The 26876-nt window shown below is 41.6% G+C and overlaps 1 protein-coding gene across 3 annotated transcripts in view; it reads right to left on the bottom strand.

Annotated features, from left to right (window-relative positions):
• entpd8 (ectonucleoside triphosphate diphosphohydrolase 8) overlaps positions 1 to 26876 on the bottom strand; it is a 42508-nt gene that overhangs the window by 13536 nt on the left and 2096 nt on the right. The window contains exons 2-4 of one of the 3 annotated variants that reach the window (XM_061259748.1): positions 25901 to 25977; positions 6461 to 6615; positions 5496 to 5613 (exon numbers count right to left, since the gene is read on the bottom strand). In XM_061259748.1, coding sequence (XP_061115732.1) covers positions 5496 to 5613; positions 6461 to 6615; positions 25901 to 25961 — 334 coding nt within the window. In that variant the 5' untranslated portion in view covers positions 25962 to 25977. Of the gene's footprint in view, positions 1 to 5495; positions 5614 to 6460; positions 6616 to 21943; positions 22070 to 25900; positions 25978 to 26876 lie in introns of those variants that run through there. The other 2 variants (XM_061259750.1, XM_061259751.1) reach the window with 2 other exon arrangements.

The following is a 26876-nucleotide window of genomic DNA, read 5'->3' as shown; positions in this document are numbered from 1 at the left end:
GTATTTGGTTATGGCAGGGCTATCAACCACCCGCTTTTCAGCAAGTCATATCTTTAGCAAATCTGTCCCAGTTCAAATCAACCTCCAACCATGTTGAGATAGATTCAATTGACCAAAATTTAGGTGCAACAGCTTGAAATATTTAATACAATTATTTTGGATGTAGCTACAGCTGACTGAAGAGTGAAGAACAACGTTTTTACTTTAGCTGGTGGAACACCCTCCAAAGTTCTTCTACTGGGTTGTCCCATTTTAGTGTCAGTATGGGTTCCAGCCTCCTGTGCTTAAGATGGAGATGGGTGTGTCATCTTCCCAGGTTTTGTTGCTATTAGAACAGAAGGTCCGACAGACATTCCTCGAGACCTCAACATCTAGACATTAGCAGTAGGCTAATCACTCTACTGTAATCCCTTTCCCCTGTATGGATTTCCATCCAAGAGTCCCAGAAGCTTCCTCTCAGCTACAACTAGCTCCTTGATCATTGATGGACAGCCCACATATTCCATCTGCTGTATCCTTTTCAGCCACCATGTTAGATGCTCTATCAAATACCTACTGGACTGGGAGGTATGTAGTCCCAATGAACATTCCAGGGTGCTCATAACATTCTAGACCCTGAATTCAGGAGTTTGAAAAGCACTACCCTGGCCAAGCACCAGGAATGTCAAGAATCATTTGTTGGGGAGGAGGGGGTCCACTAGAGGTCGCTATTGCCCCTGTCTTACTATGTTGCATTGTTTGTCAGTGCTGTCTCATTTGATTGTATTTTATTATTATTTTCACCTGTTCCCCTGTGTATTTAAACCCCTTCTTCCCAGTATTTCATTGCTTGTGTTTGCAGATTATTCCAGCCTCATAGCAATATTGTGTCTAGTTCATTCTGTGCTCTTGTTTGTTTGGCTTTTGCCTTGTTGTACTTCCCTTCATTTCCTGTGTCCTTTCAGGACATGGATCCTAACCCTGAGACTTGTGACATGTACATTAAGACTCAGTCAGCAATATTCTTGTTAAGCTTTTTAGAATATCCCTAGTAGCAGGCTACTGGGTAGTTCACTGAGGAAAAGCGCTGCTTGCGGTGGACCATGAGTGAGCACCCACAGTCTGGAGTCAAAAAGCAGCAGTACTGCTCATTGCTCATAGATGTAGGAGGAAGGGATAGTTAATGCCTTGCTGAAGCAATTCCTGCTGGCCTTCCAGGTGCCTACTCTGAGCACACACATGTATGGGTTACCCCCGTCCTTGTTCTGTGCATGTGAGGTTTGTGACTATGGTGTGAAAAGAAGTGGTTGGTGACAGGCACTTGTTTTGGAAGAGGACTGTAGATGATCTTCACTTTCCGGAGTCAGCAGCAAGTTTGTGTAAGAGCCTGCTTCTACATAGTTTGTGAATTGGACATTCCAGTTTCGGCTGGGAATGGAGATACCAAATCTTTTAGATATACGTTGCAATGGAAATGTTCCCATTCACAATTAAGTGAATAGACTTTTTATTAATGAATGGCATTTATTGCACCTAACAATATACGAATATAACATAATGAATAATTTGTGCCACCCTTTGCATTCAGAACACTTGAATCCTTCTTGAAATGCTGTCATACAAGTTCTTAACTGTGTGTAGCGGTTTCAATAATGTGAAGAAATTGCGATTGGAGGCAATATAGTTGGTGTCTGATTTCATCCTGGGGGGAAGCTTAGCAAACCCAGGGTTTCTTTGTGTTAACTGGCTTGACAATGTCTAACAATCACAAGGCTTCACAATCAGTATCACAAAGGTGGTTGTCAACTTGCTAAGTGAACACAGGCATCCAGTATGAACAGTCATTATTGCTGTGATGAATGAATTGCTATGTGTGTTTGTGCAATTTCTCATTAATTATAATCCCATTCTATAGATTCCAATGAGGGTCCACAAGCATTCCGTCAAAATCCTGAAGCCTCATGCTAGTTATTCTCATGAAGATGGTTATTTTTGCTGTTGTAAATATCATATTTTGTGTTCTTTGAACTTACACTACTATGGGTAGAAAATATAGATAATTATCAATCCTTTCCTAGAGGCATTGTGAAATTGCTTTACATCACAAGAGGTGAAATATCAAGTTCCACTGATCTCGGGGTACCAAATATAAAACTATTAGATAGATGAGACTGTAAGATTTCCAGACATATATGATTTCACTCTATAATTGAAAAACAATTAAAAACATGAAAATTAGCTTATTTGGGATACATGTCTGATGAGAACCCAATCTCAAGTTGCTGTTAAAGGGAATTTTAGAAGTTTTAATGAACAAGCTTTATTTCTCCATCATAGTAATATTAGATGAACTGAATTAACTGAATTATTAGATGTAGAACTGCTATTGAACCATTTCAAAAACTTTCCTCTCAGTGGTTAATAAATATGCCCCATTCAAGAAGTTTTGAGTAAACGATAGATCCAGTTAATTGTGAATTATCAAATATGTTTATGTCAAAGAACAAAGCCTGTGCTCCTGGACCTATCTTTGGGTTCAATACAAGCAACTTAGAAATAAGTGCACTTCCCCTGTGAGGAAATCTAATTTGAATTATAGTAATATCTATTTAATTTCTAGCTCTAACCCAGATACATTTTGGAAGGCAGTGGCAAACACCGGAAACCCACCCCTTTTTAGTGATATATGGATTTGGTATGGTATGGATTTGGGTGATCTGGGGGTGTTTCAGTTGAATTCAAGGATGATTGATCCTACTTTGAAGGATAAAAGAGAACATTTATGAGATTGTGGTTTACAATATATTTTATCACTTCAAGTTGTCTTCTTTCCAAAGACATGCAAACATTTACAAAAAAAGATCATTTGAAATTTGAACTTTTCAAGTGAAAAGGCACCCTTTTCTGGAATGACCACAAAATGCTATGCTAGGGTTACGCCCGGAGACCAAAAACACCCAACCAAACAAATTACATTCGATGGAACAAAAAGAAACATCAACATTCAATAACATTGCGGCCTTCCATAGTCTGCCTAGCAGGGACAGGAATTATATTTTATTTGTGAATAGAAAGGACAATATTTAATGCTGAGGCAGCCCAGAAGGCTGAAGGGGAATGATATGTACTTGAATGAGAATTGTATGGTGCATCTGCAGTGTGTAAAACAGTGAGAATAGGCATCACTTGAACTGCCATCTCCTCCTGACATCTGCAGAAATGGCTGTTGGCGGGATCGGTTGTTGGGATAATCGGGAATAAATTAGGGAATAAAATATATTTTAAAAAAGACAACTGTGAGTACCATACAGATAGACAGTTTACAGATATATGGATGGAGCAATATCAATAATGCATTTCAACAACAGATGTCCCAATTGTAACCTTTTAAAAATAAAAGCTCATTTGAGTCAATAAGTCAATAAGTATTATTACTGTATCTGAGATTTGGCCTGTGAGAAAGCTGCTGATATTAAACGGAAGGATATGAGATGTTTTGTATTAACAGGACCAACAAGAAGGGATGGGTGTTGCCCTGTATGTTGATACAGTTTTTACATGTAAAGTTGCTAAAAGTATTTAATCAACTATAGACAATGTTATGGAATGCATCACTCTAGAAATGGACATGATGTATTTAAGCTGAATGATAAGAAAATTAGTTTTGCATGTGGTGATTTCAAAATTTAATTCCATCCACCCATCCATTATCTTAACCCGCTTATCCTGAACAGGGTCACAGGGGGGCTGGAGCCTATCCCAGCATACATTGGGCGAAAGGCAGGAATAAACCCTGGACAGGTCGGCAGTCCATCGCAGGGCACACACACCATTCACTCACACACTCATACCTATGGGCAATTTAGACTCTCCAATCAGCCTAACCTGCATGTCTTTGGACTGTGGGAGGAAACCAGAGTACCCAGAGGAAACCCACACAGACACGGGGAGAACATGCAAACTCCACACAGAGAGGCCCCAGCCGACGGGGATTCGAACCCAGGCCCCCCTTGCTGTGAGGCGGCAGTGCACCCACTGCACCATCCGTGCCGCCGCTCAAAATTGAATTGTTAAACCCAAATGGGCATACATTTTTTTACATATTTAATAAAAAATGTAAAGCATTAACCTATATCCCAAGATCATAAAACCAAGTCCCTGATCACTCCCTACTCCCCAGCTAGACCACTCCGGTCTCCCAGCTCTGGTCGCCTTACAGTTCCCTCTCTACGTGCACCTGGCGGTCGAGCTGCACGTTCACGCCTGTTTTCCATTCTGGTTCCTCAGTGGTGGAATGACTTGCCTACCACTGTCAGAACAGCAGAATCCCTCCCCCTATTTCGACGCAGACTCAAAACCCACCTTTTCAAACTCTACCTTAGTCCTCCCTCCTGATTTCCCCTGCCCCTCCCCCTGCCCCTCCTTTCTGATATCCCTATCCTTGTCCAACCCTATCCCTATCCTCCCCCCCCAAAAAAAAAAAAAAAAAAAATGCACTTCTGATGACAACTATGTTTAGAACAGCATTTCCTGTGTATTTTGCTAGTTTCTGGATGTGATGCTCTGACTTATGGTAGAACCTATGCACTTGTAAGTCGCTTTGGATTAAAAGCGTCTGCCAAATTACTAAAATGTAAATGTAAATGTAAAATGAATAATAACACACACAGAGCAACGTTAATTGACAATATATTTAATGTTGTTAATAAATGATGCTAGCAACCACCTACCACCTACCAAGATTAATACTGAGATTAATACTTGCATACGGATATGACACAAAACACAAAAGGCCAATTAATTTAAAATGAATAATTTTGAATCCAAACCCTTAATGATTACTTGGAGGGTATCTCAAGGTTGTGCTGGACTGCTTATTTTGTATAAATAACATTTGGAAGGTGTCCAAATGGTTAAAGATTGAAGTGTTCACTTACAGTCATAATCCAATGTTCACGCTTCAGAGCCATAAGAATTGTAAATAGATTGGATTAACACAAACCAACCAACCTGATTATTAATTCCCATGCTTGAAAATTAAGTTACCAGGGTGACGATAAACAAATTAGCTTCCTGGCTGTATCCAGGGGTTGTTTCCAATGAGAGATAGCCAGTATGTACTAAGGTGGTTTTGTATATTTAAAAAAATGAAATGGCTAGGAAAAATATAAAATAGATGTAATTCAACTGAGGGGGTTTATTTCGGGAAAATATGCCATCATTTACATTACATGTTATTTAGCGGAGGCATTTTTCCAAAGCGACTTGCAGTTTATTACACTATGCAGGCTAACCCACAATGTGTTAACAATTCAAACTGTGTACTACACATAAGAATTTGTTTAAAAACAATATATTTAACAGATATAAAACCCAGGTGTGTTTTTTTTTAGTTAGTTAATATTTTGTTAATTTATTAAATTGTTGGTACTAGTTTTATGTAATGTTTGGTAAAATCTATCTTTAATGACCAATATAAATCAAATTGTTCACTGATTTTCCTCAGCTGCACTGACCTTCAACATCACAGACCAGAACCTGGGAGACCACTCCTGTGTTGTTTTCTTTTGCTCCTGGCCACTTGTAGAGGAAGAGGGCCGTGTGAGTGGACCCAGCATCAAACACAATCCCATACTGATGAAGACAGAGGGAAGGAGAGGGACAGCAGCTCAAAGTAAAATATTCAAAAAGGTTTCTGTTACAATCAATATCATTCATTGTTCTACTGAATATTTTATTTGTGTTCCAACAACTGTGCTAATTTGCTACAAAGAAAAAACATAACATCTAGGAAAATAATGTAATAACCATTTCACTAAAATGCTATAACTAGCTGGCAAGTTACTCATGGACTGATTAGCTTCTGATACATTACTTGGCAAGGGTGTCACTATGCTACATCACAGGCCAAGACACACTTTTAAAAAAGTAATGAAGAGCACATGTCTTAACAAGGCTTAATAAAACCTAATTTACTCCATATTTCTTCCTTTGTAGCCAGGGAAGAAAGATTTAATTGTTTAATTTCCTCTATTGAACATGCCCTTTAACAGCAACAAAAACAAAAAGAAACAGATTAAAAATGAATAAGGGGTCTATCTCTTCTCTATACGAAATTTAATTTACTTTAATTTTACTGTTTTGTTGAAAATACCTTTGTTTGATTTGTGTGTCTTGCTTGGTGTGAATGCTGCATTAAATGGCTGCAGTAGCCTATGATTGAATTTGCTTTTTTACTAAACCTTAAAAACATTTTAAAAGTGATACTGAGTTTGTAATCATTACATAATTGTTTTTAATCTGGGGAATCATCCCATCTCTTATTTAAGTATCCAATTTGAACAAGCCCACCTAAATGCTGAAATAATTTGAAGGTTTTGGGCACTGATCTATACTAGTGTTGCGATATTTATTTGCTCAGTTTCTCTGTTTGTTCTGGACTGATGCAAAGCATTAGGGAAAAAACTGTGCATATAGTGACCTGAAATCTGGGTGGCATCTCCGCACTGTCATTCTGGACCAGCATAAGGATAAGAGCAATGAGGCTTGTGCATCCAATTACAGCCACCAGTGCTCCCGCCAGCTGCGGTTTTAGTGTACATTTTCCCATCACACTCAGCAGCATATACAGTAGACCTGTGAGAATACACAAATATATACATCAGCATTAACATATCTTTCTTAGAAGGCTTCCAGGGCCAGTTCCCGGTAACACTATATGTTACAGCCCGTTAATTACATAGTACTTACTGGATAAATACCAGGACCTTATAACATAACTATTTTGATTTTGAAGCAAGTACTATGAAATTGACCTAACATAATTATATAATACTTACATATAGTACTTACTGACTTTGTTTTGTAGGGGATATGGCCCTACACACTATGTAGTGTCATGAAGACATTTCCATCTTAATAATCCTCGCTAATTATGTGGGACATAGGGTTATATCATCCTTCTAGAAATGGTGGCGAAAGGTAAAATATCAGTCTTATAAAATATATTAAATTGGCAAGTTCAATTAATAATTAAATGAATTCTTATTGAAATAATGCATTATTTCAATAACTAATAACTAAATCACAATACTACACATTCAGTTGATACCAAACTAAGAAGGTGAAAGCATTTGGGAGTTCTTAAAATTAGCTGACTTCATTCAATACAGGAGTAATATTAATACAAACAACCTCTCATCATAAATATAACAAAGTTTATTATACACAAAGTACCAAAGAGGAGCAAAGTACCAAAGAGGGAAAAGCAGTAATGTACAACAAACTATGTGTGAGTGCGTACCTGTGTGTGTGCGTATCTGTGTGTGTGTGTGTGTGTGTGTGTGTGTGTGTGTGTGCATGCATATGCGTGGTAGCATTGGGCACGCATGTGCGCAGGTATGTTCTTCTGCACGTGCGGTTATACAGGCATGCCTGCACACTGTGGACACATGTTCAAGGATAATCTTAAGGTTGAGATCAGAAATGTTGCCGTGTTATGACCAGTTAGTAATTAAAATAGACCACATGTAAGATCCTGTCTATGCGTGATTTATATTTAAGGGGTACCATAGTGGTTGAATGATGTAGATGGCAGATCCAAATTTCAGCTTTTTTTTTAAATCTAGATTTGTTAAACAACATATCACCATTTGTATCAGACCACCCAATTTTTAGGTGAGAAAAAGTATTGGAACATGTGACTGACAAGTGTTTCTTGTTGCCCAGATGTGTCCTGTTAGATAGGTTGGTTAAACAATAAATAGTTATGAATATCTACTCTTGGTTTTAGCCTTAGGTTTTGCCTGTGGCCGGTAGTGTAGTGGTTAAGGTATATGACTAGGACCCGCAAGGTCGGTGGTTCGATCCCCAGTGTAGCCACAATAAGATCCACACAGCCGTTGGGCCCTTAACCCTGCATTGCTCCAGGGGAGGATTGTCTCCTGCTTAATCTAATCAACTGTATGTTGCTTTGGATAAAAGCGTCAGCTAAATGAAATGTAATAATAATGTAATGCCTGTGAAGACTGCATTTGTTTTAGAAAAGTATACCAATCATTTGTCCCATTTTCTTTGGGAGAAAATATCCTATTTTGAAGCTTAGAAAATAGGGGAAATCCCTTGCACAAATATTGAGGATAGCTTGTACAACAACTTGGAAGGTTCTGAAAAAGAAATAAAATGCTGCCGTACTGAGCAACAGACATTGAACAGGTTGGCAAAGGAAAAAATAGCAGTTGATGACAGTAATATTGTGAGAGCTATGAAGAAATCCCCAAAATATCAGTCAGTGACATCACAATCTTCACAGGGCAGGGGTGAAGGTATCTCAATCAACATTTGACTTAGAGAGTAGCAATATAGAGGCTATACCACAAGATGCAAACCACTCATCAGTAGTAAGAATCGGAAGGCGAGATTACAACTTGCAAAGAAGTACAGAGATGAGCCACATAAGTTCTGGAATAAAGTTTTATGGACTGAGGAGACCAAGATTAAGGCCAAAGTGTGAAGAAAGAAGGGATCTGCTCATGATCCAAAACATACAAGCTCATCTGTGAAGCATGGTGGAGGAAGTGTCATGGCTTGGTCTTGCATGACTGCTTCTAGAGTGGGCTCACTAATCTTTATTGATGATGTAACTCATGATGGTACCTGCAGGATGAATTCAGATGTCTACAAAAACATTCTGTCTGCCAACTTACAGAGAAATGCAGAGAAAAACTAATTGGGAGGAACTTCACATGCAGCTAGAAAAAGACACACCGCCAACACAACAATGGACTTTGTTTCATGCATTTTATCTCCTGAAGAGACAAGAAACAACTGAAAGAGGCTGCAGTAAAAGCCTGGAAAAGCATCGGAAAAGAAGAATGCAACAGTTTGCTGATTTAAGTGGGTCACAGGCTTGATGCAGTTATTGCAAGCAAGGGATATGCTACCAAATATTAATAATAATATTATTATATTAAAAATATTAATAATATAAGTTTTATTTACTTTCATTTACTTAAATACTATTGGTTCCAATACTTTTGCTCACTTAAATATTAGGTGGTCTGATAGCAAAGGAGCAAAGTAATTTAACACATCTAGGTGTAAATACGAGGGGAAAAAAGCTGAAATTCAGAACTCTTGTCTCCTGTTCATCTCCCAAATGTATTCAGTGTATTGCAAAAACAAAGGAATTGGCCTTGCTGTTCCAATACTTTTTGAAGGGACTGTACGACTGTACAATCTGTGAATAAGGCTACAAACTGTGTTACCAGGTGTCATATCATAAAAGCAGTGAGCATTTGGGGAAGTTTTATCTCACAATATTTCTGAGCTGCAGGTACTGAATAAAACTGAATTAACTGATCTGAAACTACTATCATCACCATTCGACAAAGTGCCAAACAAAGTCGTCAAAGCACTGCCTGCATTCGATTTGGTCAAAAGCCTTTTCGGCATCTACTTATATATGGCAACTATAGCTGCAGCGGTTGCTTTGTAGAATTCAACCCCAAACCCATCTGAGCCGACTGTTTTACCACTGGGGAATGGTTTTATAGCATCCATAAAGTCAGCATGCAGCTCCTTTACGGCAGCCTCATCAAGTTTAGATCCAGAATCCAGAAACTCTCTTCAGAGACTGAGGCATGACATGTAGAGGTATACAGGTCAACATAGAATTCTTTGAATCAGTTATTAATATGTTTGGGATTCACCATTTCTAGGTTTAATTTTATGAATAGCCCTGCTCGTCTGTACACCAATATTTTTGATTAAACCAAATTACGAGGTTCTGACTTCATTACCTAGAACAGTTGTATTGCTTCGTAATATTTTTCAAGTCCGACTGTAATGATGAAGCTCTGTATTTCTGCTTGGGAGCCAAGAGCTGAGCTTCTATTTCTGACAAATGCCTATGCCTCTCATTCTTTTTTAGGGATTTGTACACAATGTGACCTCTCATCACTAGCTTAAATGTCTCCCATCAGATTCATTGGTTATCTTGAATTCACAAATGTTTGTATCCAACTGTTCTGAAACTCTTATCAGCCAGTAAAAAAATAGGTTTTGCAAATAATTAAAGATGGCGGAAAATCAAAATTACTGGCGATGTTGCTTCTTGAGGCAAATACAGTATGTTCAGTGAGAGGACATACATGAAAGGATCTATGGCATATAATTTAACAGGAATCAGAGCCAATGATACACTCTTTGAAACCTGCACATTTGCTGTAGTGCCCCCCTAATGGCAGACTGGTTCCAAATTTTACACAGGAGTACCAAGTCCATAGGTCAATATACACTCAATTTATTAGGTACACCTGTACACCAGCTTGTTAATGCAAATATTTTATCAGCCAATTATGTGGCAGCAACTAAATGCATAAAAGCATGGAGATGTGGTCAAGAGGTTCAGCTGTTGTTCAGACCAAAATGGGGAAGAAATATGATCTAAGTGAGTTTGACTGTGGAATGATTGTTGGTGCCAGACAGGGTGGTTTAAGTATCTCAGAAACTGCTGATCTCTAGCAGTCTCTAGAGTTTGTCAAGAATGGTGCGTAAAACAAAAAACATCCAGTGAGCACCAGTTCTGTTGGAGAAACGTGTTGTTAATGAGAGAGGGCAGAGGCGAAGGGCCAGACTGGTCAAAGCTGATGACAATTATGCAGACAACCACGCATTACAACTGTGGTATGCAGAAGAGCATCTCTGAACAGACAACACATCAAACCTCTAAGTGGATAGGCTACAGCTGCAGAAGACTTAATAAGTCTACAAAATAAGTAATAAATACCTAATACAGTGCTCACTATGTTTCACGACGATCAGCCATTGCTAAGCCTGTCAAATGGCAACTGATATCTGATTGGCTGAGGGCAACCATGTTTTTTAAGATATTGTTTTTTCGACAGTCGGGTAGGAACTACCAAGTTGAATGTCTCTGCAAAATATTACCCTGATTAGTCGTAAGGTTTAAGAGATGAAGGCAAGTAGACATTTCTGCTTGTTATAGCGCTACCTATTGGCCAAGAGGGGCCAAGTCCTGCAGGCGTTCACAGAACCAAGACCTGTACATGTCATCTAAATTACGTGAGGACTGGACAAAGCGTTCACAAGTTATTGTAAAGCTGTGGGTTCAGTGGACCAAGCGCAACTGTGAATGGAAGCGTTTGTGAAGAGTGAGAGTGCGGAAGGACCAGGTGCGACCGTGATGGGGATCTTAAAGTTACTCTCGGATCGTGATGTAACCAGTAGTTATGAAAGTGCAGCAAAATAAAAAAAAAGGAAAATAATAAAAAGGTTCCCAGTCAAAGTGCCAAAACATAGCTACCCTAAAAGAAAGGAGCCAAAAATAAGAAACAGAAATAAAGCGGGGGGACTTCCAACACATGACCAAGACCTCTAATTCACTGACGAAGCAGGATTACCTATACAGAGGGGGAAGAGGTGCTGGGGTTCACAGACACCTGCAAGTTCACAAAGCTCTGTGAGGAAAATGTTAACCCACTCTACTAATGATGACAGAGCAGTTAATCGTATACATGGCTTTTGTAATAACAGAAAAGTGACAAATCAAACCTAGACCAAATAAAGCTCTTGCCTCTAGTTCTTCTTATCGTGACAGAGCTTCTAAACCGAGGTGAGCACAGAAAACACACGACATCACTGTAGTAATCAGGGCAGCGAACTCACGGTGAAAACCCCAGCCCTGTGCGAAAAGCATTCCCGTCTTTCCATGATCGTATATTTTGCGTAGTGATTAACTAAAGAGTGAAGAAGAATATTCACCAGCCGACTGTTCCTCCAGTTGCATTACCACTGAACGCGCTGATAAACCGAGGCAAGAGGAGATTTCAGGTAGCGGGATCAAACTGACAAAATGTCAGGCAGGGAGTCTCCGAGCTAGGAACCCGACCAATGTGTCAAGCGGTTCCCCAAACCCTATGCTAGTCCTATAGCTAAGGATGTTCTTATATAGGCTTATGTAGATCTGAAACACCTGTTCACTACTCATGCAATTACAGATTACTGACTACACAAGGAAAACATGAATGTGTCAGGAGTGCCTCTCGTCACCATGACAAACTAGGCAACCATGACAGTAGCTGTAAAATTGGCCACACCCCCAGAAATGTATTGACACCTGGCAGCCATATTGTTTTGAAAAGTCAATTTGTTTTTAGTTTTTTTGCTTTTTAAATAAGCATCACCATCTGGCCATTTTTTTTATTTTATTTTTATTTTTGCAATAACCTGAGTGGTGGGGGAGGCTAGGAACATATCTGCCAATTTAATAACTCTTAAGACCTACAGTTTTTGCTGCCCATTCTATTTTAGGAAAGAATTATAATAATAATATAAATAAATAATAAAAAACAAAAATGGAACAAAAACAATAGAATTTCAGCGCTTTGTGCTTGAACCCCTAAAAAAAAAAAAAAAACTGAACAAAAAAATATGTTTCCAGCACTATGTGCTTAGACCCCTAATAATAAAAAAGAGCAAAAACTATATGTGTGTCACGTTTCAGGTCTGTCTCACCATGTTTTATGTTGATTTATGTTTATTCATGTTGTCTTAGTCACGTAGTGTTTTATCATGTATTATGTTGTCTAGGTTCGTCATGTTGTTTAGTTATGTTTCGTTACGATTTATTTTCTTGTCATGTTTAGTTATGTTATCGTACGATTTTATTACCTGGTTATGTTGAGTGATTATCGTCTTAGTTTCGCGTTGTGTTATGTTTCGATGCATGTTTATTGTTTAGTTAACTGGTCGTTGTTATGCATACACTTTTACATGTTTTTCCGCAAACCTTGCGTTCCGCCTTCTCTCTCTCTCTCTCTCTCTCGTTCTGTCCTTCACTCCCCTTATGTTCTATTTGTCTATTTACTAAAACTACTAACGCTAGATCAGGATTGGGTAGAAACTAACAAGACTAATCATGTGTTCATGTTACCTTACGTTTCTCGTGCATGTCATTTACTAATTTACTAATGCTAGGGCAGGATAGGTTTATTACTAACGATTACTAATCTCCTTGTTAAACTTGTCATCCATCGCACCTGTTTTCCATTTCCTTGCTACGCTCTTACTAATTGTCTACACCTGTCTACACCTGCATTTATAGCCCAGTCGCGCTACTGTTCACTGCGAAATTGTCTGCCTCTGTCTTTTCACGCAACTCTTGAGCATTACTTACTGTCTTGATTACACGTTACGATCCACGCCTGTTACTGACCATCGACCATTGATTTCTGTTTTGTTTTTCGACTACGTCCCCGCCTACCGTTTATGTACTTTTGCTACCGGACCTCCCCGCACGCCTACCGACTACGAGATTGCCTCTTCCCTCGGCACCGTGCTTTTTGTTCGTTTTGTATTTGTTTGGCTGGATCTTCGTGTATGGACTTTGTTTGTATTGACTACGCTCCTGGGACTCGTCCCGAATAAAGCCCTAACGGGACTTTATCTTACTATTGTTTCTGAGTCGTGCATTTTGGGTCCAACCCCCACGCACCCGTCTCAGAACAATTTCGCCACCATGGACCCTGCTGACTCAACTGCCATGTTCCACACCCTCCAGGAACAAGGAGCCATCGTCCGGCAGCATTCACAAGGAATCTCCGAGCTTCACCTAGAGATTCGTGAACTGTGTGCAAAGATGAGGAGGCTCGCCGTTGCGGTCCTGCCACAACCACGGGAGGAACCCACCCACCCACCCACTTCCCCGGCGGTCAACCCCTCGGGAGCCTGGCAATTCCGGGAGCCCCAACAACCCCCCCCGGAGAGGTTCGGTGGAGAACCTGAGAGGTGCAAGGCGTTCCTACTCCAGTGCGAGTTTGTATTCAGACAACAGCCCCAGACCTACAACAGCGACGACCGTCGGATTGGCTATGTGATGGGACTACTCAAGGGGAGGGCGTTGGATTGGGCTACGGCGGTGTGGTCCGGGGGATCTTTCCCTCCCCGTTACCCAGCCTTCGCCGACGAGATTCGTAAGGTGTTCCAACACGCATCCAGTGACCAGGAGCCATCCCAGAGACTGATTGCTCTGCGCCAGGGACGGAAGACCGCGGCAGACCACTCCATCGACTTCCGCACCCTCGCAGCAGCTACTAGTTGGAACGATGCAGCCTTGGCGAATCTCTTCCTGGCCAGCCTGAGCGAGACGCTCCAGGACGAGTTGGCGCGACTGGACCCCATCACCCAGCTCGACCAACTCGTGCGCACCACAATCCGCCTGGACAACCGCGCCAGACAACGCCGGTCGGAGAGACCGATCCTTCCCGGCAACCCGTACCCCAGGCAGGGCCCAAGTCCTCGACGTGAGGAGCAGCAGTTGGAGGGACCAGAACCCATGGACCTGTCCCGGGCCGGTACCAGGGTTTCGACCGAGGAACGAGCACGCCGCAGAACCACCGGTTCGTGTTTCTACTGTGGGAGGCCGGGTCACACCCAGGCTCGGTGCTCCTTCAGGACCAGGCGACCAGTAGAGGTGAGAGCAGTCGACAGGCATGAGGGTGTTGACAGAGAGAACCATCGTCCCACGCTCACCACGCTGTTGATTCTTCCCGACAGAACAACCCGGATTAACGCGTTGGTGGATTCTGGAGCGGACGCCAATCTCATCGACGAAGTGTTGGTGTCCGAACTGAACATTCCCACCCTCCCTCTACCCCACCCTGAGAATGCGCGGTCGCTGGATGGAAGGACTTTCTGCCGCATGACGCACATTACCATTCCCTGTCAACTGGTCATTTCTGGGAACCATCGAGAGATGATCCAGTTCCGCGTCATCCAGTCCCCCAATGACCAACCTGGCTCCAGAAACACAACCCCACGATCAACTGGAGTTCCAATCAAGTTCAAGCCTGGGATTCTAGATGTCATCTGTCCTGCTTGCGTTCCGCTCCACCACCAGCTGAGGGAGCACCAGCTCCACCACAGACTCCCAAGCCCTCCCTGGAAAGGGTTCCCACACCTTACCATGACCTGGGCGCAGTATTCTCCAAGATTCAAGCTCAGTCTCTGCCGCCTCATCGACCCTACGACTGCGCCATCGAGCTCCTTCCTGGTTCGTCACTTCCCTCAAGTCGCCTTTACAACGTCTCCAGACCTGAAAGGGAGGCTATGGAGACATACATCCGTGACTGCCTGGCTAACGGACTAATTCGCCCTTCTTCCTCTCCCGTCGGTGCGGGATTCTTCTTCGTTCAGAAGAAGGATGGCTCCCTACGCCCGTGCATCGACTACAGGGAGCTGAACAACATCACGGTGAGGAACAAGTATCCTCTGCCCCTGATGGACTCCGCGTTCCACCCACTTCACGAGGCCACCATCTTCACCAAGCTGGATCTTCGCAACGCGTACCACCTGGTCCGGATCCGCGAGGGCGATGAATGGAAGACCGCCTTCAATACCTCTCTCGGACACTTTGAATACCTGGTCATGCCATTCGGCCTCACCAATGCTCCTGCTGTGTTCCAGGCCCTGGTGAATGACGTTCTTCGGGACTTGTTGGGTCGCCATGTGTTCGTCTACCTGGATGACATCTTGATCTACTCCACTAATGCCAAGGATCATGAAAACCACGTCAGGCAAGTTCTACAAAGGCTTCTAGAGAACAAATTGTTTGTCAAGGCAGAGAAGTGCGTCTTCCACTCCGACACAGTTGAGTTCCTTGGGTTTATCCTGGAGAGGGGACAGATCAGGGCGGATCCCAAGAAGATTCTGGCGGTCACCGACTGGCCCACACCCACCTCACGCAAGCAACTCCAGCGCTTCTTGGGATTCGCCAATTTCTACCGTAGGTTCATCCGTTCCTATAGTCAAGTGGTCTCTCCCCTAACCAAGCTCACGTCCCCAGCGGTGCCATTCCGGTGGAGCCCCGAAGCTGAGACGGCCTTCACCAAGGTCAAGAGACTGTTCGCTTCCGCTCCCATCCTGGTACACCCCGACCCCACCCGCCAGTTTGTGGTCGAGACGGACGCTTCCGACACAGGGGTGGGAGCAGTGCTCTCTCAGGTGGCGGCCGCTGACAACCGACTACACCCCTGCGCCTTCTTCTCCAAGAAGCTGTCCCCGGCGGAGAGGAACTACGACGTTGGAAACCGTGAGCTGCTGGCAGTCAAACTGGCGCTGGAGGAGTGGAGACATTGGCTGGAGGGGGCCGAGAAGCCGTTCATCGTTTGGACCGACCACAAGAACCTGGCATACCTCCAGACAGCCAAAAGGCTGAATTCTCGACAGGCAAGATGGGCGCTGTTCTTCGGGAGGTTCAACTTCTCTCTCACCTACTGTCCAGGTTCGAAGAACGTTAAGCCCGATGCCCTGTCCCGTCAATTCAACACCTGTTCTGAGCGTGAGATCCCCGAAAACATCCTTCCTACCTCCTGCACCATCGGATCCGTCACATGGAAGATCGAGGCGGTAATCCAGAGGGCTCTACGGGAGGAGCCCGATCCCAGGTCCAACCCCGGATTACGCCTATACGTCCCCTCAGCCGCTCGGACACAGGTGCTGCAATGGGCCCATTCATCCCTCCTTTCCTGCCATCCCGGCTTTTCTCCGCACCTTGGCGGTGCTGAAGCGGAAATTCTGGTGGAGTACCATGATCCCCGACACCAGACGCTTCATCAAGGCCTGTACCACCTGTGCCAGAAGCAAGGCCTCTCACCAAGCCCCTGCTGGCTTACTCCAACCTCTGCCTGTGCCCAGCCGACCCTGGAGCCACATCGGCGTGGACTTTGTTACCGGACTTCCCCCTTCCGAAGGTAACACCACCATCCTCACTGTGGTGGACCGATTCAGCAAAGCGGCACACTTCATCCCCCTGGCTGGATTGCCCACCGCCCAAGAGACCGCAGAGGTTCTGGTGAGAGAAGTATTCCGCATTCACGGACTTCCCTCGGACATCGTTTCTGACCGCGGCCCCCAATTCATCTCCCAAGTTTGGAAGGCATTCTGCGTGGCCCTCGGGGCCACAGCTAGCCTCTCTTCGGGCTACCACCCTCAGTCCAATGGCCAAACGGAGAGGGCCAATCAGGATCTGGGGGCCGCTCTACGCTGCGTATCGGCAAAGAATCCAGCCGGCTGGAGCAAGATGCTTACCTGGGTGGAATACGCACACAACACCTTACCCTGCGCTGCCACCGGAAAATCACCTTTTGAGGTCTCCCTGGGCTACCAACCTCCACTGTTCCCTGACCAAGAAGCCGAGATCGCTGTTCCCTCCCTCGCCATCCACATGAAACGGTGCGCCAAGGTTTGGAGGGATGCCAAGGCCGCGCTGCTAAGCACGGCAGACCGTAATCGGCGTTTTGCTGATCGCCACCGCACTCCAGCCCCGGCCTACAAACCAGGTGACTCCGTCTGGCTGTCCACTAAGGACATTCCCCTCCAAGCCACTTCCCACAAACTGCAACCCCGCTTTATTGGTCCCTTTAAGATCCACAAAATCATCAATCCTTCCTCTGTTAAACTGTCACTCCCTGCTTCCCTTAAGATTCACCCCACATTCCATGTTTCATGTATTAAGCCCGTATCCTCTCACCCCATATGTCCCCCGGATCCCCCACCACCTCCCCCCCGCATTATTGACAACCACCCCGCATTCACGGTTAAGAAAAACTTGAACATTCGTAAGAGGGGCCGTGGGGTGCAATACTTGGTTGACGGGGAGGCTATGGCCCTGAGGAGCGTTCCTGGGTCGCTCCCAGTCTCATTCTGGACAAATCGCTTATCAGAGACTTCCATCGTGACCACCCTGATAAATTCCAAGGACCGCCAGGAGTCGGTCGTTAAGGGGGGGGTCCTGTCACGTTTCAGGTCTGTCTCACCATGTTTTATGTTGATTTATGTTTATTCATGTTGTCTTAGTCACGTAGTGTTTTATCATGTATTATGTTGTCTAGGTTCGTCATGTTGTTTAGTTATGTTTCGTTACGATTTATTTTCTTGTCATGTTTAGTTATGTTATCGTACGATTTTATTACCTGGTTATGTTGAGTGATTATCGTCTTAGTTTCGCGTTGTGTTATGTTTCGATGCATGTTTATTGTTTAGTTAACTGGTCGTTGTTATGCATACACTTTTACATGTTTTTCCGCAAACCTTGCGTTCCGCCTTCTCTCTCTCTCTCTCTCTCTCGTTCTGTCCTTCACTCCCCTTATGTTCTATTTGTCTATTTACTAAAACTACTAACGCTAGATCAGGATTGGGTAGAAACTAACAAGACTAATCATGTGTTCATGTTACCTTACGTTTCTCGTGCATGTCATTTACTAATTTACTAATGCTAGGGCAGGATAGGTTTATTACTAACGATTACTAATCTCCTTGTTAAACTTGTCATCCATCGCACCTGTTTTCCATTTCCTTGCTACGCTCTTACTAATTGTCTACACCTGTCTACACCTGCATTTATAGCCCAGTCGCGCTACTGTTCACTGCGAAATTGTCTGCCTCTGTCTTTTCACGCAACTCTTGAGCATTACTTACTGTCTTGATTACACGTTACGATCCACGCCTGTTACTGACCATCGACCATTGATTTCTGTTTTGTGACCTTCGTTTTGTTTTTCGACTACGTCCCCGCCTACCGTTTATGTACTTTTGCTACCGGACCTCCCCGCACGCCTACCGACTACGAGATTGCCTCTTCCCTCGGCACCGTGCTTTTTGTTCGTTTTGTATTTGTTTGGCTGGATCTTCGTGTATGGACTTTGTTTGTATTGACTACGCTCCTGGGACTCGTCCCGAATAAAGCCCTAACGGGACTTTATCTTACTATTGTTTCTGAGTCGTGCATTTTGGGTCCAACCCCCACGCACCCGTCTCAATGTGCTTGGACCCATAAAAACAGAACAATAAAAATAGGGCTGCATCACTTGCTTGGAACCATAAAAACAGAACAATAAAAATAGGGCTGCATCACTTGCTTGGAACCATAAAAACAGAACAAAAAAAACTTAAACATTATCCTCAATATATCATTGTTGCTGTTTGGTCCGTGCTAATTATAAAGGTATTGAGAATCATAGGCGATTATGAAAAACAAATGCATTGCATAAAGCCTTAATGAATATAGAAATACTGGCATGCTGATTGATTGGTTTGTCATTCCAAACCAGCGTAATTCCAATCCATGTAATAATGAATAAACTGTTGTGCAATGGTAATTTGACAGTTGCCAATTAGTTCTGAATGTACACAGCCCACACACAATTTGAATGAATGATGAATATCTATTCATTTTAAAGCATTTTAATAACATCCCTGTTCTTGAAAACCTGTAATATTGCTGAATGATCATGGAGGTCCCTTGTTGGAGCATACTCAGGCTGTTTTAACCTCTTTGTTCTTGTCTACTTGCCTTTGTCCTGTGCATATTGGTGTTACGGGTCCTACTGGTTTCTGGTCTTTTGTTTTGGCGCAATTTTGGGATTACCTTGGGAGAGGTTGGTATCTTTGGCATCTGTCATTCATTTCTTTTTTGATTAACTTAATGTCCATGACTGAACTTTTCACTGCTTCTAAAGGTAGCTGAAACTTAATCTTTTGATTAGATGTCGAAAAACTGTCCTGTAATTTAACCCACTTAATTTTAATTCAGTTGTGAGTTTGTTCAGATTAATGTTGATCCATCAGGTTGTTTTTCCTATCAATGAATGGAAGTTTAATTCACAACTTGTGTAATTCAAGTGAGGAGTTTCAGCACTTGTTGCCACATATTTGGTATTCAGAGTGCCATACAACAAGGGTGTTAAATATTAAATCCACTGGGTTCAGGAACCATATATTTATAATAAATTATCACTTGACTGGCAATCAATAAAGAAACGCAGAATAATAATGTAATAAAATAAGTTAATGTACTCAGACTCAGATGTCTTTATCTTAATCATGTTCTACCTCTGGGAAATATGGAAAGGTCTTCTGTTTGCAGCTAGAGGTACAGTGCAGTGAACTCTCAGTGTTTAATCAAATTCCCAGAAGTGGATGTTCAATATGATCATATTTTAATTAATGCTTTTTGGGATCAGAGGACCTATGGTCACAGGAACCTGAGTGTTTTCTTTGTCTTTTTCAGCATAGAGGTGCCTGTAAAGCATGATTTTGTATCCAATATATACAGTACTGTGCAGAAGTCTTAGGCACCTGTATAACATTCTGTACAGATAAGATTCTTTCAAAAATAATTCAATTAAAGGTTCTAAATAAACGTATGATACATTTTACATTACATTTTAGTCATTTGGTAGAAAAGCTGAATCAAATCAATATTTTTTGTGATCACCCTTCGGCGTTAAAACTGCATCACTTCTCTGAGATAGCCAACACAGTCCCGCAGTTCTATAAGACAATCAGCAGGGAGGTTGTTAAGCATGTTGGAGAACTTGCCACAGGCTTCGGTTGGGTCCTTGCTTCTGATCTCAGACAGCCTTGATCAAGTTTTTATGTATAAAGTAGTCAATTGCTTACACTAATATGTTACTTTTTTTAATTAAATACAAAAATGTCTCTGTAAAATTAAATATTTTGGAAAATGAATTAATCTCAAATGTGTTATTTTATACAAACACACAAAAAATAAGCATATATATATAATAAAGTCTAGGGTGCCTAAGACTTCTGCACAATGCTGTATATTAGTTGGGTCGCTGTATCATCCTTTTTTTGGGGTTTTTTTGGTTATTGTTAAGTATATTTCATGAATATTCTTGCCATTATTTAAAATAAATACATAAATACATATATATATATATATATATATATATATATATATATATATATATATATTTGCACCTAGAAAAAAACTGAGAACTTACAAATACAACTGACCTGTATTTCCACACCATTGCTTAGTGTACAATGCAATCACCGACATCGCTTAGAAAATGTATACCACAGCTTAAGATGGGCCAAGATTTTTTGACATTCATATACAATATATGTTGGATATTAGTACTGTCTGGGAATTTCATCTGGTCCATCTTCACTGTGATCAATTCAAAGATGGGAATGTCCACTACAGTATGAATCAGTTTTAATATCACAGAGCCTGTGATTTTAAAATTGGCTGGAAAATCTAACTAATGTAATCACAGTGCCACAGCCTAGAATTTGAACAACATTCTGGCACAAGTCAAACTGGATAATAGTAAGCTTATTTTGAAGTTTATTAAAATATGTACATTTAATAAGGACAGAATAACCATATGAAAATGCTAACTACGATATCCAGCATTGTGGTCTGTCCACATCTAAGAACTTATTTTAAATTCATATTAGATCTTTTGGAGGAATTGAAGTCCTTTAACAAGACGCTTAACTTTAAATCCAAAAAAGAGCATTATTTTGGGTATGTCTAAACTTTGCTTGGTTCCATTAAATCATTCTTCTCAAGGTTTGTAGCCAATTTATGTAAAAAAAACTTTTTGGCAGAGCATTATCCTGAGTGTTTCTGCTTCTGTACTTCTTTTATGTTAACGCCCACCAATCTGATCGATAACTGTCTGATCACCCCTACAGAGTTAAGTAAGATAAGTGGTATTCTTGTACTTAATTAACCTGTTTACGTCATATTTTGGAAATACATTACAGTCTCGCAGACACATCTCATGCATGAAATCCTGCTGCTACAGATATCTTTGCCAAAGGAGACATATTTAAATCACACAGCCTCCTCTATTCAGCTTTCAGTGGAGCAAGTGGGGTAGGTAAACTAGGTAAAGAACAAACAGGCTGCCCCCAATGAGGCTAGTTTACCATCCCACTTCAGGCACAAAACACACTTCCTGCTCCAGATGAAGTCTGATTTTGTTGACAGGAACACTAATGGAACTACTACTACAATATAAAAGCAGGCAGTTACTCAGTAGAAATACCCCTATGTTAAACAGTAACTTCAACCTTATCTCTGTTATGCATTAACAGTCTGCTCTTCTCACAAGTGCACACTCACCTTGCTGTGAACTTCCAAATCTGTCTCCCGTCCCTTATGTTCAGTTCTCCTTCGCAAAAACAAATCCAGTATTGTTTTTTTATGTTATGTTATGAATTTTCAGCCTTTGGTGATTGATGTTCAAGTGTGTCTGGTGAAGCCACTCTTTCTTCGCTTGCTGTTCCTTTTACATCCCGATACTGTTGGGCTGTCCCTCTAAATACACACACCCACCCCTGTGGCAGGCGGATGTGAGTCTCACCTAGATTACTCTCATTTAGTTTAGCTCACTCTCACTGTCCCAATCTCACTCCTTCTAGTTCAGCTCAATTCAACATGTTTTATTGGCATGGAATACATACAGTCAATATTGCTGAAGTGCAGAATACAAGTAGTATTGTGAAAATAAAACAAATTTTGATTGATGAACAGAAGCAAATATTAGGCTGACAGATTTTTGTCAATAGTCAACGAAGGTAAGGAAGAAAGTTTATTACACAATATTTTTTATAAAGTAAAGTAAACATATCTACAGTGGGCTCCAGAATTATTGGCACCCCTGACTGGCAATGCACAAAAATATTAATACAACAAAATAACTAAAATCACACATTCATTTAATAAAAAATTGATTTCACCAAAATCAAGGTTCCATAATTATTGCCAATCATTTTGTATGTATGTCTCTACTGGTTGTCTAGCAGTGACCACATACTTTTCCTTTTTGGCAACCATGATTTTTTTATGTCAGCATTTTCCTAGTATGTACCATGAACTCCATAGTGCTATGGGCTCGATGACACTGCCAAAAGAAGTTCTTATTACAGCATATACTGTCGTGCCCTTGCACATTCACTGCAATCATAAAGCTTCTAGATCCTGGGACACACAGTACTCACCTGCAAGCTGAACTGAGGTGCATAATTTATGATCAAAATAATTATCAGCTAGATTGGCAGTAGTAATGGCAGCACAAGTGTAATATTGATTGTCGTAGAAGTGTTAAGTAGCAGCGTTCTAACAGTAATCAGGATTGCAGTATTTTAGTAGTAGTAGTCGCAGTAGTACAGCTAATAATTTGGAATTTGAAATGTGTAATTCTTAATTTACTAATGATTACTAAGGTGTTACTAGATGTTTTCAAGGTGGTTGCTAAGGTGTTGCTAGGTTGTTGCACGGGTGTTACTAGGTGATTGCTAAGATGTTCCATGGTGGTTGCTAGGGTGTTGCTAGGTGGTTGCTAAGGTGTTTCTATGTGGTTGCTAAGCTGCATTAGGTGGTTGCTAGGTTGTTGCTAGGTGGTTGCTAAGGTGTTCTAATGTGGTTGCTAAGGTGTTGCTAGGTACAGCAATCCTTGCTGATACAACAATCCTTGGCCTCATATCAGGAGACGACGAAACAGCATACCGTGAGGAGGTTGAGAGAGCAGTAAGTTGGTGCCAGGACAATGACCTGGTCCTGAACACCAAAAAAACCCAGGAGACCATCATAGATTTCGAAAGGAACTATCAGAACAAGCCACCCATCCTTATCAATAATGACACCATTACCATCTCCAACTCCACCATCTTCAAATTCATCAGAACCAACATCAGTATCTTAAATGGGAAATCAACTGCAAGCACAACAAAGACTCTACTTCTCTAACGTTACAGTTCCGCATGTTGTTACCTTTGGGTTTAAAGAATTCAGGTGCATTGAACCAAACAAAAAATATTAATTTTCAGCATTAAAATAAAAGATGCAGAAGCAGCCACATCAATTTTCAGACATTTGATCATCTGGGAAGGTCAGTCAGTTTACCAGCACAGGAGCTGATGACACCACTTTTCACTGTTGCCTAATGTTAGTTAGCTAAGCTGTTGTGTTGGCCAAAAGACACGTTTCAGACTCAGTATAATGTTTGTGTCAATTCTTATTTTGTTTGACGGTCAAGTTGTAGTGATGTTGGCTTGCATTTCCAAAAGCTATGCAAGCTAACTAGAGAACTACGAGACAAACTTTTTCTGCTTGGCTTGAAAAGCCCCATCCATTTTAATTGTCAAAATATATGAGAGAAGCAGTTGTGTTTTCAATAAAACAGTCATCTAATCGGGTTTTGATCTGGAGCATGAGCAAAGGATTGCACTATTTATAAATAAATAAATAAATAAATAAAAACCTTTGAGTATGATTTTTAAGCTCGATATGCAAGCACAACCGCAAGTCATGTTGGCATTTCAGGCTGCTAAGGGGACTGCCCCACATTACATACAATCCCTGATCACTCCCTACTCCCCAGCTAGACCACTCCGGTCTGCCAGCTCTGGTCGCCTTACGGTTCCCTCTCTACGGGCACCTGGCGGTCGAGCTGCACGTTCACGCCTGTTTTCCGTTCTGGTCCCTCAGTGGTGGAATGACTTGCCTACCACTGTCAGGACAGCAGAATCCCTCCCCCTATTTCGACGCAGACTCAAAACACACCTCTTCAAACTCTACCTTAGTCCTCCCTCCTGACTTACCCCGCCCCCCCCTTCTGATACCCCTATCCCTGTCTAACCCCCCCCCAAAAAAAAAAAAAAAAAAAATTTAATTTTTTTTTTTTTTTTTTTTATTGCACTTATGATGACGACTATATGTTTAGAACAGCAGTCCAGGTGTATTTTCCTAGTTCTGGTTGTGATGCTTTGACTTGTGGTAGAACCTATGCACTTGTAAGTCGCTTTGGATTAAAAGCGTCTGCCAAATGACTAAAATGTAAATGTAAATGTAAAATGTTGCATGTCCTGTTAGGTGACGTGATTGTTAATCCAGTGTCAAACAAATATGAACTCTATGTACTTTAGCTTGTGTGTAATAGGCGTTGACATTAAAACCTGTAGAACCCGAGTTTGTCATGTACAGTCATTTTGAAATGAGTTATAATTTCACTATGCATTGGTCAATGGCATTACTTAGGATTCTAGCTAGGTTATCTGATAGCATAATGCAGATGTAGTCACAAAATGATTCAGTCCATGTAGCAGGCCACTAGTGTGTTATTGACAGTCATCTTAAATTACAGGCCCATGGTAAAGTTTATGTCACATGAGTCACACAAAAGTTCTTCAAAAATATAATGGTTATTTATTTTATCTCATGTATTGACATATCAATACCACACCAGACCTGAGGTTTTGGCAAAGCCTTTCCCCGGCCAGCTTGAGACTTAAGACTTTGCCAAAATGTTGGCTCAGGTGTTGTATTTCATTGATATATGAATAAATTAATTAAATAACCAGTTTTTTTTGTGCCCCTGATAATACTGTTTCTAAAATGTCATCTACACTTCTGGCTTCTATATCTTCAACTGGCATAGCAGTCATGATGAATTTCGATAGTCATGCTGTTGCTTAGGCTGCACCAGACTTGAGACACTAGCTCAGAGACTTGAGACTTGACTTGGACTCGTCCCTCAGAGATTTAAGACTTGAATTGGACTTGCATTTGATGACTTGTGAACATGTCTGTCACATACACACCACCAATGTCACTGAACGCCTCAATGTTCTTCTGTTGAAAAACTTTGTTCACTTGACTGCCAAATGGGAGGTGCTTGAACCTGAAGTGCCCCTATGGCATGTGAATGCGCAGAGTAGCGAAGATGGCTTGTCTAGCTTGATTTTTACTTTCTCGTCAAGTATTGCAAAACGCTTCTTACTGGCCAGTCTGCTTTGGACATCTGCAGGTATCAATATGGATTAATGTGGTCTATTCACAGCTTTGTCCAGTTTATACAGGTTTCTCTGTATTCTGTATTCTGTATTCTATTCTCTGTCATCACCAAGCTGTTGACCTCCTCAGTAGGCTTGGTGACTGGAGCAATGACATTAGCCTTTTTGAGTTGGCCCAGCATTTCCTTCAGTTTATCCATGATTGCAAAATAAATCTCTCTGCATTCATGGATGACTGGGGTCATATCAGGGTCTATGTGTATGTGATGGTAACCTGGGAATTCACCTTGGAATACCGCTAGGAACTGCTTCACAAAATCCTCTTTGGTTGCAGGTGACTTCACCATCACCTCCCTCGCCTACCTGGTGATGAAAAACAGCAGCCTCGACTTAGTGTTGCATTTCAGGTAAGTATAGCCAGCAGGCTTGATTTTTGTGCATCCATATGCCACTAACATTGTCTCTGTGGGCTTCAGTAGCACACTGCCTGGAAGTTTTCTGACCTCTTCCAGTGGCAGGACATTTGCATTGGCTCCTGTGCCCAATTTGAATTTAATGGAAACTCCCCTGATTGACATAGTTGTGTGCCATGCCTCCTCCCCAGCTTTGCTAAGTGTGGGAATCTTAGCGTGCATTCTAATGTGTCCATAAAGAGTCTCACACCTTTCGCTCTGCACATTTTAGCAACGTGGTTATCTTTACCACATTCTCTGCACTTTACCCCCATAATCTTTCCACACGCGAAGCATGCTTTTGTTACATAACCATGTTTTCTCCTTTGTGTTGTGTGACAGTGGTTTTGTTAGCTATGTCTTTATTTTGCTTCATCGGTTTTGCCATTTCGGATATTTATGCACTTCATTTTCTTACCTTGCAGACACCATTATATTAAGTCAAAACCAAAATTACGCCCTTGACTAGGCTACTTTGTAATCACTATAACGCAAGAAATAATTCAGGCTAAACATTCTTTATCTGTAATATTTTGGTGGTTAAAAATTAGGATATAGCAAGACTAATATTCAATAAATAGGCGTATTCATTAGCCTAAATAATAATAGGTTGTCATAGCGGGATTGTTGGTGCTCAGTTGGAAAAGATTATTTGTTCAGAATGCTACCCATCTCTATTCAGAATGAAAATGTGTGCATTGAATGAATGAATGCATTAATCCTTCGGGAAATTATTTTATATATATTCATCAGAAAGAGAGAACATATGCCATATAACAACACTTCAATGCAGTTTGTTCAGTTTGTTCC

Source organism: Conger conger, chromosome 11 (genome assembly GCF_963514075.1).
Source record: "Conger conger chromosome 11, fConCon1.1, whole genome shotgun sequence".
Classification (NCBI taxonomy): Eukaryota; Metazoa; Chordata; class Actinopteri; order Anguilliformes; family Congridae; genus Conger; species Conger conger.
The sequence above is the reverse complement of the archived record's forward strand: the minus strand, read 5'-3'. Positions and strand labels throughout refer to the sequence as shown.